This window comes from Labeo rohita, chromosome 2 (genome assembly GCF_022985175.1).
Source record: "Labeo rohita strain BAU-BD-2019 chromosome 2, IGBB_LRoh.1.0, whole genome shotgun sequence".
NCBI classification, from domain to species: domain Eukaryota; kingdom Metazoa; phylum Chordata; class Actinopteri; order Cypriniformes; family Cyprinidae; genus Labeo; species Labeo rohita.
Window position 1 is genome coordinate 19,057,371 of NC_066870.1, and position 16,186 is coordinate 19,073,556.

General features: G+C 34.9%; 1 protein-coding gene across 2 annotated transcripts; it reads right to left on the reverse strand.

Moving 5' to 3' along the window:
- Window positions 1–36: 36 nt before the first annotated feature.
- Window positions 37–15,438, reverse strand: lyn (LYN proto-oncogene, Src family tyrosine kinase). Of its 2 annotated transcripts, none has more exons than XM_051128592.1 (13): window positions 15,296–15,438; window positions 10,867–10,943; window positions 10,596–10,650; window positions 10,409–10,505; window positions 10,230–10,328; window positions 10,029–10,132; window positions 9,798–9,947; window positions 8,305–8,457; window positions 6,864–7,046; window positions 6,417–6,493; window positions 3,457–3,610; window positions 3,160–3,291; window positions 37–1,161 (listed from the first exon to the last, which is right to left on the reverse strand). In XM_051128592.1, the coding sequence occupies exons 2-13, from the start codon at window positions 10,936–10,938 to the stop codon at window positions 959–961; spliced, it is 1,479 nt and encodes a 492-aa protein (XP_050984549.1). In that variant the 5' UTR covers window positions 10,939–10,943; window positions 15,296–15,438; the 3' UTR covers window positions 37–958. The 2 variants fall into 2 exon arrangements, with proteins under 2 accessions (XP_050984549.1, XP_050984540.1); XM_051128583.1 differs by having other exon boundaries at window positions 10,810–10,943.
- Window positions 15,439–16,186: the final 748 nt, after the last annotated feature.

Consider the following 16,186-nt stretch of genomic DNA (forward strand, 5'->3'; position numbering starts at 1 on the left):
GCCAGAATTCTGTACAATCTAGAATTGCATTACCAATCATGAAAAATTTCTTCTTTATTAGATTTCTAGATAATGTACAAATATACAACATATTTTAAATATACAAAGCATTTAATTCTAAGCTAATCAAAGAGAGGGCAGTTTAAATGCTTAATTACAAAATATTGCCCTCTGCCCTGTTCATTATTATAACATCATCAATATGTTTATTAAAATGTGTAATACGAAAAAAAAAAAATGTCAAGATCACACTCTTTTTACAGTGGTTTACAGTGCATGGATTTCATTTAGTCATCCAATTATTTACATTTAGACCAGAGGTTTTTAAACCTTTTGTTCCCAAAAACCTCAAAATATGATCAACCTTTTTAAGGACCCTTTTACAAAAATATATAGGCAGCTGTATAATGTCATTTATATATTATTCATACCATCTGAGAAAATGTGTGATACTGGTGTTTTACAATGGTCATTTTAAGCATTTACCTTTGTGTATGTAAATAAACATTTCATTTTAGATTTATAGCTCCTTTTAAAATAAATATGCTTCCAAACACAGCTTTACAGCTTGGGCAGCCCTAAAAGTAAAATCATTCTCAGAATTTATTTGCAGACCCGATAGCGGAACCCCAGACTCCAGTTTTTTCAAAAAAAAAAAAAAAAGAAATGCTTTCATGTGTAAAAATAACAATTAAACTGATAGGGTACTTTGAAACATACAATTATTTACAAATTGAAATGCAGCAATTGAAATTTGAACGTGAAGAGCGAAAGTAGCAAAAAGGCTATTAAAACTTCAATTTGAAGCAGAAATAGAAAATCTGAACCTTGCTTACACATAAGTAAGCAGATTGATCCCATTTTTAGTTATATATTAGTACACTGATTCACAGATAAATCACACGATCTTTTGATCATCTTGAAACTGTACAAAAATATGATGGATGATTTTGCATTCTCATGGCTGCTGCTGGTACTGGCCCTCAGTGGCTGTGTAGAAGTCATCTAGCACACTCTGAATATAGTCAAATGTGGGCCGGTCTTCTGGTTTGCTCTTCCAGCATGAGTTCATGATCTCATAAAGTTCAGTGGGACAGTTTTCAGGACGGGGCATCCGGTAACCTCTCTGAACAGAGCTCATGACTTCACTGTTACTCATACCTGAAGTAAAGAAAAAAAGAAGGAAGTGAAAGGTTCAGTGATGTAAATGATGTAGTAAGTGTCACAAAGAGTGTTTCAGAAAGATATTTTTGATGCAAGACCCCAAAGGTGTTGTAACTATTTTTAACTAACAGATATCACTATACTTTCCTAGTTGATTAATCATACTACAAGATGACAGAAGTTTAAATACGCAAATGGTACATTATCTAATTAAATATGCATTCATTTGCATACATTTTCAAAACAGTAATTGTAACACTGGATTAAACTGGGTTTAAAAATCTTGTTTCATTTTTTTTGACATATGAATGATTGTTACAGAGGGGATTTTGGAAATCTATTTTTACCACTCCATAAATCAGAAAATAAAATTTCACCATGTTTTTTGTAATAAAATGTTATGTGGATCAGGTTAATGATACATGAACAAACCCCCCACAAAACCTTCAGAATACAAATAGGAATAAAGCTGTATATTTGATTTATGTAAGTATGACTAAAGGGGACATTTCGGGCTCAGTGCAATAAATTAGGCAATTAAATGTGTATTTTGGATGGTATCTTTCCACTAGTCCAAATGAAGAAATGTTATTGAAGCAAAAAAGCACTAAATTGCAAAACTGAAAGGTTTTGCCTATATTGTGTCTTGCCTTAAAGGAGAAGTCCACTTCCAAAACAAAGATTCACATATTATGTACTCCACCCCCTTGTCATCCAAGATATTCTTGTCTTTCTTTCTTCAGTTGTAAAGAAATTATGTTTTTTGAGGAAAACATTTCAGCATTTTTCTCCATATAATGGACTGCTATGGTGCCCCAATTTTGAACTTGCAAAATGCAGTTTAAATGTGGCTTCAAACAATCCCAAATGTGGTTGTAAATGATCCCAGCCAAGAAAGAAGGGTCTTATCTAGCGTAATAATAGGTTATTTTAATAAAAATAATACAATTTATATACTTTTTCATGCCAAACGCTCATCCTGTTTTACTCTACCTGGACTGTTTTTTTTTTCTGGTTCATGACAGTTAGGGTATATCGAAAAACTCCCATCTCATGTTCTCCCTCAACTTCGAAATCATCCTATATTGCTGTTTTACCTTTTTTTGTTAAAGGTGTTTGATCTTCTTACCATGTTCACTTTGCAAAGACTGGGTCGGAACTTCTGCAGTGGTGTGGGATGATTTTGAAATTATTTTTGAAGTTGAGGGAGAAAATACGAGTTTTTCAACATACCCTAACTGTCTTGAGTCAGAATACACAGAGTTCAGGGAGAGCAAGACAAGAGTTTCAGAATAAGAATTATTTAAATTGTATTTTTTAATGAAAATAACGGGTCGTTTCACTAGATAAGACCCTTCTTCCTCGGCTGGGATCGTTTACAACCGCATTTGGGATCGTTTGAAGCCACATTTATACTGCCTTTTGGAAGTTCAAAATTGGGGCACCATATCAGTCCATTATACAGAGAAAAATGCAGAAGTGCTTTTCTCAAAAAACATATTTTCTTTATGACTGAAGAAAGAAAGACATGAACATCTTGGATGAAAAGGGGGTGGAGTACATTATATGTGAATCTTTGTTTTTGAAGTGGACTTCTCCTTTAAGGCAAGTGCTTTTTTGCTTTAATAACATTTCTTCATTTAGACTAGAGGAAGAATAATGGACTTCTCCTTTAATTAATATAGACCTAAAAATATAATGAATGCTTAGGATGCCAGTCATTATTTTTACAATTACATTCTGTAACATTCGCATCACAGAAATGACACAGTTCACCTTTCAGATGTGTCAAATTGCCCAAGCATGAAACACTCAAATGTATCTAACACGATTTGACCAGTAGATGTCGACAAAGACCTTACAAAACAATCTGTTTTGTCATTACGACTCCACTTCAGCTCTCTCTCAGAGTAATGCTGATAGCTCTCAATATACTGCGGTTGGAATGCTTTAAACTCAAATGTAATCAAGGTGCCATTATCACAATTATATTACCTGGATAAGGAATTTTCCCGTATGTTATAATCTCATACAGGAGAACCCCAAAGGACCACATATCAGATTTGATGGTGAAAGAACCGTAGTTGATGGCCTCAGGTGCTGTCCATTTGATAGGAAATTTGGCTCCTGAGACATGGAACACACAAATTCACACAGATCATTCAGGTTCAAAACTATTACAGTATTAGTATGCATAACAGCCATAGCAGGCACAGTTTGGATAGGCATCTGACGTAGTAGTGCTGTAGAAAATAAATGTGCTGCTAAACCACTGAAAGGCGTCACACTCACCTTCTCTGGCTGTGTACTGGTCATCCTCAATTACTCTGGCCAGGCCAAAATCAGCTATTTTGCACAACAGGCTGTCTGAAACCAGCACATTAGCTGCTCTCAGGTCTCGGTGGATATAGTTCTTCTTTTCAATGTAGGCCATACCTTCAGCTATCTGCAGAGACACACACAAACTCAGCATCACTGACATATAAACATATGTTTGTTTGTTTGTTTTTTTTAATTAAAGACTGTGTAAAGCAATATCAAATATGCGTTCGAGTTTATCACTCCACAGAAAAATGTGTTATTAACCACCGTGTCAGATTTGGATGATAAAAAAACGGTAAGTAAACAAAATAAGTTGCCGCCTCTCAACTGTGAAATACCGCCACAACCTGAATGGATGACCGAGGTACGTTGTAAATTATCGCAACCAGGTAAGATGAATTTACGTGACGAAAGCATAGCTAGCTTGCAAACTAACAATAATGACAGTAAAACTAAATGGGGGAACCACTGATGCTAATACGCTTTAGTCCACCTTATTACTGAGGCTGTCTTATAATAAAGCTCGCCCGTCTTTATGACTGAATGAGCTGTCGATTTTCCTTCATGTTTTATTTTCAGACATTACGAGAATAACGTACCCTGGTGAAAAAACCAGCATATGCTGGTAGGTATGTTTTGATGCTGGGATGCTGGTTAGGTAGGTTTTGATGCTGGTTTAAGCTGGTCTTTTGCTGGTTTATGCTGGTCCTTAGCTGGTTTAAGCTGGTCCTTTGCTGGTTTTTGCTGGTCATGTTGCTGGTCAAGGACCAGCATAAACCAGCTAAGGACCAGCATAAACCAGCTAAGGACCAGCATAAACCTACCTAACCAGTATCCCAGCATCAAAACATACCTACCAGCATATGCTGTTTTCTTCACCAGGGTAACGCCTGGTATTTTAACGTGTCACGTTACAACAAGAATATCTATGGCAAGAGCTCTTTTTAGTCAATGTGTTCTTTCCCTCATGATTATTTTTTTTTCCCTTTGCATTTTGCTGTTATAGAATGAAAAAGAACTAATGCACATTTGTGGTCTGTTCTCCCGATTTAATTTACGATATGTCCCATTAATAATTCACTGAAGAAGAATCTCGTTTTTCTCTTCAAATCCTCACGTCTCTTTCTAGGTTTGTTTGTTTTCACAGGTAAATACAATGTATTTACTGTCAAAATGATGGAAATCACTTTTAAATAGTATCAAACAATGAGGGAGTTATTCATTTTTTATTTAGGCAACGTTCGCTACATAACACAGATATAACTACAGTGATATTTCACCCGTCATTTATTACCGTGGAAAGAATCGTGTCTTGGGGTTTATTCATGGTCTGTTGGAAGTACCTTGTTTATGCTTTTACAATTGCCATTTTTCATTGTACCCAGTTAAAGAAAAAACATATTATTGCATTCATAAAGCGATCCTTTCATTGATTGTTTACAGCGGAAGTGGCGGCATAGAATGTAAACAAAATGTAAACAAAAACACCGAACCGAACGAAAATGGCAAATTTAGCTTATTATTGCTACTGAAAATGGTCAGGTATTGTCATGTTTTAGGCTGTACTAATAACGTACGGAGTACAAACCCTTAACCATAGTTACTACACTTCTACTATAATAAAACCATGGTTAATTTTCGTAAGGGATAGACTGCCAAAAGTTATAACATATCAAGAAGAAGAGTGCAAAAGACTGTCTGAGGAAAGGCATTTGTGGTTGGCTTAACTAAACCAGGACTTCCAGGACAAGAATCTTGACAATCATGTTTGTTGTTATCATTTCCGGTCAGGTAGTGAAATATTAGGCTAATATCTTATTAAATACTGCAAGTACGTATCTTTACCACCTATGATTTTAGGGCCTCCCAAAAAATCCTGAACACAACTCCAAAATTCAGTGCTACATAGTTCACAGTCTTTGTAATGTGTTTCAGCAATACATTTAGAATGTTTAGAAACAATTCTCTGAATTGCCTTTACCATGTAATTTAACTTTTACAATATAATTTAACTAATGTCTTTACTGTCATATACATTAAACTGGACGTATATGACAGTAAAGACAATATTTCAAATTAGTGCTCTCTTTTGAACGTTCTATTAATAGAAAATATTAAGTAGCTCAACTGTTTTCAACATGGATAATATTAAGAAATAAAGCATTAAACCAACATATTAGATCTGATCATATGACACTGAAGACTGGAGTAATGGCTGCTGTAAAGTCAGCTTTGCCCTTTGAACGGTAGTGCATGAACGTGAATACAAAAATTAGACGGTAGATCACAGTAAATCAGCAGGTTACAGTTTTTTTCCACTTCAGAAATGGGTGTAGTCACATTTCTCACTTAGTTTTAACAGAGTAAAAGTTGCTTTAACAAAGGGAAAATTATGGTGTCTCACTTCCCCATTGGCATCCTCTTTCACTCTTTGAAACAGGATGTGTAATTTTGCCATTTGGTGCCTTTTCACCAGAAATCAGATTCCAGGCAAACTTTATGTCCTAAGGACTCATACTGAAAACTAATAGTCATCCTTAGATTTAGTTTCCTTAGATTTAGTTTTACAAAAACAATCAAAAGGACTGTCTTTTGAAGCTGGTATGACTGTAAATACTGTATGACATCCATGATGCCTTAATCAGGCTTTTTTTTTTCATTTGTCCAATTCAATAATACAAGCCACGGCAGCCTTATTCTGCTCGTCACATAATAAAGAAATTCTAACTTCAACTTCTATTTGTAAATCTACTGCTGGGTTCTTCTCTATTTTCAAACATGCATAGACAATAGAATCTGTTCCTCTTTTTCTTCAGCTAATGGAAAAAGTGATGTCATGATGCAAAAACCTGTAAAGTTGCACCAGAAATACGGAAATGGAGGACTAAGAGAAGAGAAGGCTAATTCATGGCTTGAACCAATATTTTTACCTGTGCAGAAAAATCTATTAGCTTCGGTAACTGTACTTTGCAGCCAGCCGCACTTTTCAAGAAGTCCAATAAGCTTCCTGCAGAAGAAGAAACAGAGTTATAGAGGTTACTGTTTTCTTACAATATTATCAAACTGTAACTCTCATTGTTTTCTCATTTTAATAATTATAAAAGGACAGTTCACCCAAAAATGAAAATTCTGTCATTAATTGTTGTTCCAAACCCGTAAGACCTTCATTCTTCTTTGGAACACAAATTAAGATATTTTAAATGAAATCTGACAGCTTTCTGAGCTATGAACGCTCTCGGATTTCATCAAAAATATCATAATTTGTGTTCTGAAGATGAGCGAACGTCTTATGGGTTTGGAAGACTTGAGGGTGAGTAATTAATGACAGAATGTTCATTTTTAGGTGAACTATCCTTTTAAAAGAATATGTATTGTACCATTCGCCATAAACTCTGTGATGATGTAGATGGGCTCAGTTTTGGTGACGACAGCATAGAGGCGCACAAGTCTGTCGTGCTGTAGGGTTTTCATCAGGTTGGCCTCCTCCAGGAAAGCCTCCACTGACATTGTGCCCGGCTTCAGTGTTTTTACTGCCACTTTTGTGCTGTTATTATAATAGGCTGTGAACAAAATGAAACCACAGTTAAACATGCAAGATACTTCTCTGTGGTTATTAATAATCTTCCTGTTCCAATTCCACAGTCGTGGTCCAGCCACAAAACAGTGAACTAAAGCCTGAGTCTAACACGAAACCTTGTGAGAAACGCAACCGTGCGACAGAATTTATCAGCGTAGATTTAACTGTCAAAAAACCTTTTATAGGAACTGACTCCTCTGAATCCTCACATTTTTTTCACCCAAGGATCTTATGCAACTCACAGCTGTCCATAAACTACATTTCTCAGAAGTGATGACACAGCGCCACTATGTGAAGGACGGTTACTGACCACAGAGAAGCGAAAAAGTCATTAGATATGTTGCACAACTTGCACTGTGTTGTGCTCATCCCTTGTTCTACTTAACTGCCATTTCCTTGTTCATTCAAAATTGCAGACAACCCTAAAGTGGTTTGCTTACTAGTTTTCTACTGGACTTTTGACGAAGTTTTGCTAAGACGTAACAAAGTGGGGCACGCCAAAACAGAAGGAAGTCTTTCTGTTGAGTGCGTCTGTCATCATACGGACTTATAGTGTGTTTAAGGACTGGCAATGCTGTGCCAGCAAGGTCACGGAGCGGCAAAGGAAACATCTTGGCCACGGGCGGTCGAGAGCCATTTGTATATTTGCTAAGGCCGCTTCCTGCAATTCATCTTGTCGGCTGAAAGGGAAAGAGGCACATGAATAATAACGAAATCCAAATGCAAATCCTGCGTCAGTTGCATAGCAGTTTCCTCCTCAGATCTGACTGATAAGAGTCGCGTCTGTGCCGGTTCTCTGTGTACTATCAGTCTGAGCTATAAGGGAGCCATTCATGCCAGCCAGAAGCCACAGCAGGAAGACTCGAGATTTGAATGCGAGTTGTCAAAGCTTTTATGGCTCAAAGAATTAGATAATAACAATAAGCCTACACATGTTCAAAGAAGAGCTTGATTAATCGATACAAACACCGAAGGACGTCACTTCTAAGCCCACTGAAGAGCACATAAAACGGTGGTTTTTTTTTGATCAAGCGCTTGGGGGAATCTTAGAGATGGAGGGAATTTGAATAACAAGACCATAAAGAAGCAGCGCTTTTCTGTAGCTTAGCAAAGTTGAACATGTAATGGACTTCTGATGAGGGAAACACTCCGCGAGTAAACGCATGTTTGTGACTTTAGGCGAATTCCAGATATTTTTGTAAATCATTGTCAAGCTTAAGGGTTTCATTTCCTTTACTCACCCATCCACACCTCTCCAAACTGCCCTGCTCCGAGCTTCTTCACCATCTTTATGGATTCTTTAGAGATTTCCCATGCATCTTTGTCCCAAGGTTTCTGTGCTTTTGGCTTCTCGCATGGTTTCTCTAGTTTTCGACATAATCCGTCCGCTTGTTCTGTGACAAAATGATGCACGTCCTTCTTATTTTAGCAAAAATATACACACTGGCATTCAAAAGTTTTATCTGCTCTATTTAATTACAAATACAGAAAAAACTAATATTGTGAAATATTATTGCAATTTAAAATAATGGTTTTCTTTTCTAATATACTTTAAAATAGAATTTATTTCTGTGATGCAAAGCTGAATTTTCTGAAATCATTACTCCAGTCTTCAGTCACATGATCCTTCAGAATTCATTCTAATATGACGATTTATTATCTACAATGGCGTATTTGTGCCACTTTAAAAAATAAACAAAAAGAAGATTACAAGATTAAAATTGTAATATTTTAAGAATAATGTCGAAATTAAGAGAATAAAGTAGAAATATTATGAGACTAAAGTCAAAATATTTAGAGAATAAAATCGAAATACTACAAGAATAAAGTCGAAATATTACGAGAATAACATTAAAAAAAAATTCAGAGAATAAAGTCGAAAAATTCAGAGAATAAAGTCAAAATATTTCGAGAATAATGTCGAAATATTTTGAGAATTTAAATCATAGAAATTAAAGTTCTAATATTTTAAGAGTATAGTTTATATTGTGCATGCAAAGTGCAGTAAAAATGCAATAATTTTGTGCTTTGTTGCTTTTAATATTCGAATTATGCCAGTTTTCATTATTGTAATTGGAAAGATGATTGATTTAGTATGTCATACAATAAGCGATCTTTCATGCCACATTAAAGAGCATGAAAAACATATTATTGTATGACATACTCTTTATATTTTGTTATAAAACAAAAATACAGATTTTGAAAGCTGAGACTCTGTAATATCTCCCGGTGCTCTCAGTCCAGCCTGCGCAATAGGCTATATATACTCTTAAAATATTAGAACTTTAATCTTATAATTGCTACAAATTAATTCTCGTAATTTTTACTTTATTCTTGAAATATTTCAACTTTATTCTCAAAACATTTTGACTTTATTCTCAAAACACTTCGACTTTATTCTCATAATTTCGGCTTTAATCTCCTGATCTTAGATTTAAAAAAAATAAAAACAACGTGGCACTAAAATGCAGTTGTAATTATCAATGTTGGAAACAGTTGTCCTGCTTAATTTTGTTATTTTTTTGGAACAGACTCTTTGATAAATAAAATATTAAAAAGAACAGCATTCATTTAAAAAAGAAATCTTTTGTAACAATATACACTAACGTTCAAAGTTTAGGGTCAGTAAATGTTTTTTTCTTCTTTATTTGAAAGTAATTAATACTTTTATTCAGAAAGAATGTGTTAAATTGATAAAAAGTGACAGTAAAGACTTCAGAACCTCAGAACTTACTGTGGTAATGTTTTATCATGCTGGTGATGTCATTGAATGTGATTTTCGGAGAGATGTAGTAGCCACCATTATCCAGAGATCTTATTTTATAATGCTTAACAACATCCTGTCCCTGAGCGTCCACATCTCTGATCGACAGTGAATAGCTTCCTGTTCGCAACAACGCAGAATATGTTACACCACATTTTACATTACCACAAAAAACACTAGTAGACAGCGATCAGTGTGCACCTTTTGAGGTTTCACTTTCGCGTATGAGGTAGGACCCAGGTTTGTTAGCAGGCGCCAACAACTGTCTCTCTGCATCCTTCCGTGTGATATCTTTGAAGAACCACCTAAATTGTGCACATGGTAAATCAAAACATACCAAGATGAAAGATGCTCATACATGGAAAAAAAAAAAAGAACGTATATAGTTACGCTTGCACTCACTCTTCTGTCTCCATAGTGTCTGCTTCTGCAACATAGTTTGAAGGAATGAATCCCTCCTTTCGTGTGGTCAAAGACCTTGCCTTCCACCACTCTCCATGCCTGGAAAAAATATCACACTTCAAATAAAAGAACAACAATACGATAACAGATGAAGAAAAATAATAGATGATGATATTCACTCTTCAAGAATCTTTAACTTCTCTCCTTTTTTAAAGCCTAGATCGTCAGCATGAATGGCCTCATACGGATACAAAGCGATGGCTATTTTTTCCTTTTCTGTATAAAAAACATAATTAAAAGCAATTTCACAAAAGTGTCCAAAGCTATGAAAGCATCAGATTGTCAAATGACGCTCATCAGACCTACCTTCCATTTTTTGGAACACCTGACCAGGCAGGAGTCCAGGAGGCAAAGAATTATTCTATAAAACAAAACATTTCATACAATCATGATATAATCATGAGCATGATTTAAACGTTTTAAAAACCCTTCTCTTTAGAGTCTGTGCAAGTCAAAGCAGCAAAAATGAATCTTAACATGACAAGATGTTCCCCCCACCCCATAACTACTCACTACTTACTATATGAGGCTTATAGGAGGTTGGATCTCTCACATATACAGTTTGGTCAGTACGTACTGGCTGGTGTTTGTTTCCTTCAAGCACACCTCCATTTTGGTCACCCTCCAACTTGGATTTTTTACAACCCATGTTTCCTGTAAGGAGAAGATAATCTATTGTCATTACTGAAATACGAACAAAAACTGGAATGAATTTAAAACAAACGACAATGAAAGACTTTATGACATTATAAGGATAAGATAACTTTACAGCGCATTACATAATAAGACCTATGCATAAGACTTATGTAACTGTAGATGTCACTACTTCGGTACAGATAATAAAAATGGATAGATAATTAAATAAAAAATCATTCAAATAAATAAAATTAAAACTGATGCAGTGGGGATTCCAGACTCATATTCTTTGATATTGCTTTTACATGCCAGATACAATACCAAAAATTGTTTAATTTAATTATTAATTAAAGGAGAACTCCACTTCCAGAACAACAAATTACAAATAATTTATTCACCCCCTTGGCATCCAAGATGTTCATGTCTTTCTGTCTTCAGTCGTGAAGAAATTATGTTTTTTGAGGAAAACATTTCAGGATTTTTCTGCATATAATGGACTTTATTGGTGCCCTGATTTTGACCTTTCAAAACGTAGTTTAAATGCAGCTTCAGAGGGCTCTAAATGATCCCAGCCTTGGAAGAAGAGTCATCTGTCATTTTTTTTGAAAAATAATTTTTGTAATACTTTTTAAGCACAAAAGCTTGTGTAGCACAGGCTCTGGGATGCGTGTCCACGACACTACAAATCATGTCTAAGTTCATCGTCTGTGTACTCTGGTTCAAAAAGGTAGAGTATGGCAAAAACTCCATCTCATTTTCTCCTACAACTTCAGAATCGTCTGACATCGTTGTACCTTTTAGTTTGTAAGCAGCCTCTGACTTACTTGCACTTCCTTAGTCTTTGTGCGTTCGCTTTGTAAACACTGGGTCTGTAGTTCCACTAACGTTCCACGTGACCTTTCGACTTGATTCAACAGTATGTAGTGTTGTGGACGCGCATCCCAGAGCCTGTGCTACATGAGCTTTTGTGCTTAAAAAGTAAACTAAATTTTTATTTTCCAAAAAAAATGACCAATCATTTCGCTAGATAAGACCCTTCTTCCTCGGCTGGGATCATTTAGAGCCCTTTGAAGTTGCATTTAAACTACATTTTGGAAGTTCAAAATCGGGGCACCAATGAAGTCCATTATATGGAGAAAAATCCTGAAATGCTTTCCTCAGAAACCATAATTTCTTTACGACTGAAGCCAGAACAACATGAACATCTTGGATGACAAGGCGGTGAGTAAATTTTTTGTAAATTGTTGTTCTGAAAGTGGACTTCTCCTTTAATATTTATTAATTTAAAAATGTATTATGTACCTGATTTTTAAAGTTTTTTAAATGCTACCAAATTAAAATATAATATTGATTATAAATATTTATTAAATGTATTTTAAAATTATTTAATATACATGATTAAATGATTAAAATATATTATTATTATTACTATTATTTATAACATCTTATATACGAAGATTTTATTTGCAAAAACAGATCCGTTTTTAACCATTTTCAAAAATCATGTTTTTTCATTGTGCATTCCAATTAACATCAATCAAACTGCAGCTGGGTTATTTTAATATAAAGTAAACATAACTAAAAAATACAGCTAACTAACAAAACAAAACACAATAAAAACATGATAACATAATAAAAAAACATGTTTGTTTTGCAAATAAACTCTTCATATATACAAAGTTGTTTACCTAAGAATGTATGGTTGTGTGTATATATTAGGTCTGTCAAACGATTAATTGTGATTAATCACATACAAAATAAAAGTTTGAGTTTCCCTAATATATGTGTGCGTACTGTGTGTAATTACTATGTATATATAAATACAAACACGTTCATGTATATATATTTAAGACATATTTACAAGTATATGTATTTATTATAATATGTATATAATTATATACAAATAAAATATTTTGTAAATAAGGAATTTATTTGGCAAATGCGTTTTAATCTTCCATTATTCACAAGTCAAAAACCACCTGAAGTGAACGTAAAAACTTTTTTGCGAATTAAAGAATTTTTATTCGAAATTTGCCGTTTCCATCCCTCGTTTCTCATGTGATACTTCAACATGTGCATTAAAGCAGAGAGATTAAAATAGCTATAGAGAATTCCAGGTCAGCTGAGGAGAAGCATCAGTTTGCTCAGTATAAGATTGCCATTATATACCAAGAGGCATCATATGAATAACAATATGCCCTCAAAATAATAACACACCCTCTCAACATGGCATAAGGATCATTTGCAGCTTGGAAGTCCCACGGAAGGTCAGGTGAACACATTATAGCTAACATTACAGCTCTAAGCCATACTCTGTTAAATATAAATCATCAGCGAAGATGGTGCTGAGCTATTCAAGGCTAAAGTTTCATAGAGAAGAAACCCAGGAATTCCCCTGCAAAAAAAGTGTCCTTTCCTTGTTCTCACAGCTCAGTATATTGGGGAGAGGTAATCATTTACTATAAAAATCAAGCTCATCTTAAGGGTTAAGGGTTAAGGGACCAAAGCAACAGGAGTATCAGGAGGAAATATATATACCGTAAATCTCTTGGCCAATGGACTTTAAGCCAATGAGCAGCAAATGTTGAAATACTTAACTGCCTTTTCTACAAGGTTAGAGTTCAAACAAATTAAATATATTGTTGTTTATAGTTTTCTATATAAATATATAGGAAAAAGGTGGCAGTGTGAATTTCTAAAATTTAAATTATTTATTTATTTTTTAAATCAACAATAATTACATTTCATATTTTGACCTAGTACTGGCCTCCCTCTGGGAAATTATGACAAGGTTGTTTGCCAGATCTTTCTGCATCCTTTGGCATTTCAGGAAATGTTTAACACTGTTGTCTTTTGACCAAAGTAGTCAGTGCCCAAAGAAGACAAAAAACAAAAAAACATATATATCTTAAAGTCCACAACATATTCTATATATCTTAAAGCAACAGACATTGCTCTGGTTAAATTTAACTTACAATCCACGTGATGTTAGAGGTAATAAGGAAGAAACAAAGGTAAAAAAATAAAAAAAAATCCATCCATTGTCTTGTAGGTGAAATGTACTATAGTTGGCTAATCAAGGCTAAAATGGTGTATGTGGCTGTCCTGGACCTTACTGATGTAACAGTATTTTTAGATGTCAGCAGGAAACTAGTAACAAGGCTATAAGGCTAGATTAATGCGAGAGCAGGCAGGCCACTGGGGCTGCACACTTCCTCTGACCATCATCTCTAGGGTGTTCAGTGAGACAGGAAAGACACAGACACACAAAAGACCTCTCAACTACTTCAGAGTTTCAGGCTGTAATCTGCTCGTATAAGAACGCTACATGTACCTTGAGATCATCTTGTTGAATGACGAAACTTAATCTATGCTATTTACCTTTAGTTTTTGTAGCCTGCAGAGAGAAATTTAAAGCTGGAGAAAGAACAATAGTGAATAGACCTCATTTCTGAGAACGAAATATTGGAAAGGGCGTCTCTGCAACAACTCAGGTCAAGTGTCATGGTGTAACCAGCTTTAGCTAAAAAATGGGAAGCACGCTGTGAGCAGGCTGCTGACCTTTGCATAAAGTTGACAGGGTATATATTTCACATGCTGTTGTTCATGGAAGACATAAACTGTAAAATGTAAAATATATGCAATTTCTGAAAGAAAAACACTTGTCTTAATGTGATTTAAACGGTTAAATCTGATGGTGACAAGTTATGGCTTTCAGCCGTGTACTATCAATTTTATCTCTTTCCTAACATTCCTTAGAAATAGATTTAAATGAGAGATAACTCTATCTTAGACGTATTTAATGAGAAATGTTCGAGGTCATATTCAAATCTCTGATGCACTGGTATCTAAGCAAATATGAAAACCGTTTGAGAAGCTGAAATTCCGCTTCTATAGTGAGATTACTAACGTCTTTTTATGAAGAGACAATTTTGAGAAGCAGGAGACGATTGGAGAAGCGATTTCGATATTAAGGAGATCTCATTACTGATTTCTTTCTCCTATGGGAAATGCTGCGATTTGTAATAATGTGCGTTGATCTTTTTAACACTTAGTGACCATATAAAGTTCTTGAGCTAATATTTTGATTTTACAGCCAGAGTATAACTTTAGGAAAATGTTGATTCAAGGCTAACCGGCTTATTCTATTTTGGTAGCTGGGAGTTTCCATCAAACACACTTTTACATAGCGTTGAATGAAACACTAAACATTAGTTAGAAAGGCAAAGTACAAGGGGTAAAACTTTGTTGATATTGATACACACACGGGTGAAACGTTAAATTACACATATGTACTGTAACTTCACTACAACAGACTGTAAAAAAGAATATACTCAAGTAAAACAGATAAGAAAAGGAAGTCTACCTACCTGTCAGAATAAGTGGTTAACTCTCATTTAAAAGGAAAAGTTTCTGAGCGAATTGAGCGTCGAGTGCGCGCTGTTCCTCTTGACGCGACGCACACACACAGAATGAGGAACCTGAGACTGGACGCCTGCTGTTTTTACTGCTCTTTCAACTTCCTGGTGCAGTATTTACCATGTTGATCAGAGTTCTGTTTTATTTGTTTGCATAAAACCGCAGTGCCATTGCGTTTGTCGAGCGTCAACTCTATGTAGTATTATGGGGGGGAAAAAGTGTGTCGGTATAATCTCATATGATGTGGTACGAGGATAACCTACGTATTCATTACATTCACGGTTGTGACAAATCGAATATAAGCTTGTAAAACCTGCTGAATGATTAGAATTACATGTAATTTATATTTATTAAAGTATTTATAAATATAATAAATTAGAATATCTATAATCAAGCTCTTGCTGAAAAAAAGAGAAACCATCGTAAAAATGGTTTCCACTACAAATACTATTAGAAACCATCAACTTTTAACCATTAAAATGGTTTTCTGTATTTTTAATTAGGATTTGGTGGTTTTAACAAGCCACCAATGGAGGGTTTTCACAACCCGTTATCAGTCAACCATATTGGCGGCACTTAATGTAAACAATGCCACTGAACCGAACGAAACTCGCATATTTTGCTGATTATTGCTGCTGAAAATGGTCAGTTATTGTTATGTTGTTATGTTTGGTGACTGTACTAATTGGTCGGTTGGGAAAAACATTTGGAGTACTATAAACTGCCAGAAATGACAAAAATCAAGGAGAAGAGTGCAAAAAACTGTCTGAGGAACAAAAGCATTTATGGTTGGTCAAACTGAACCAGGATTTCCAGGAACATTCGTGTTTGGTCTTATAATT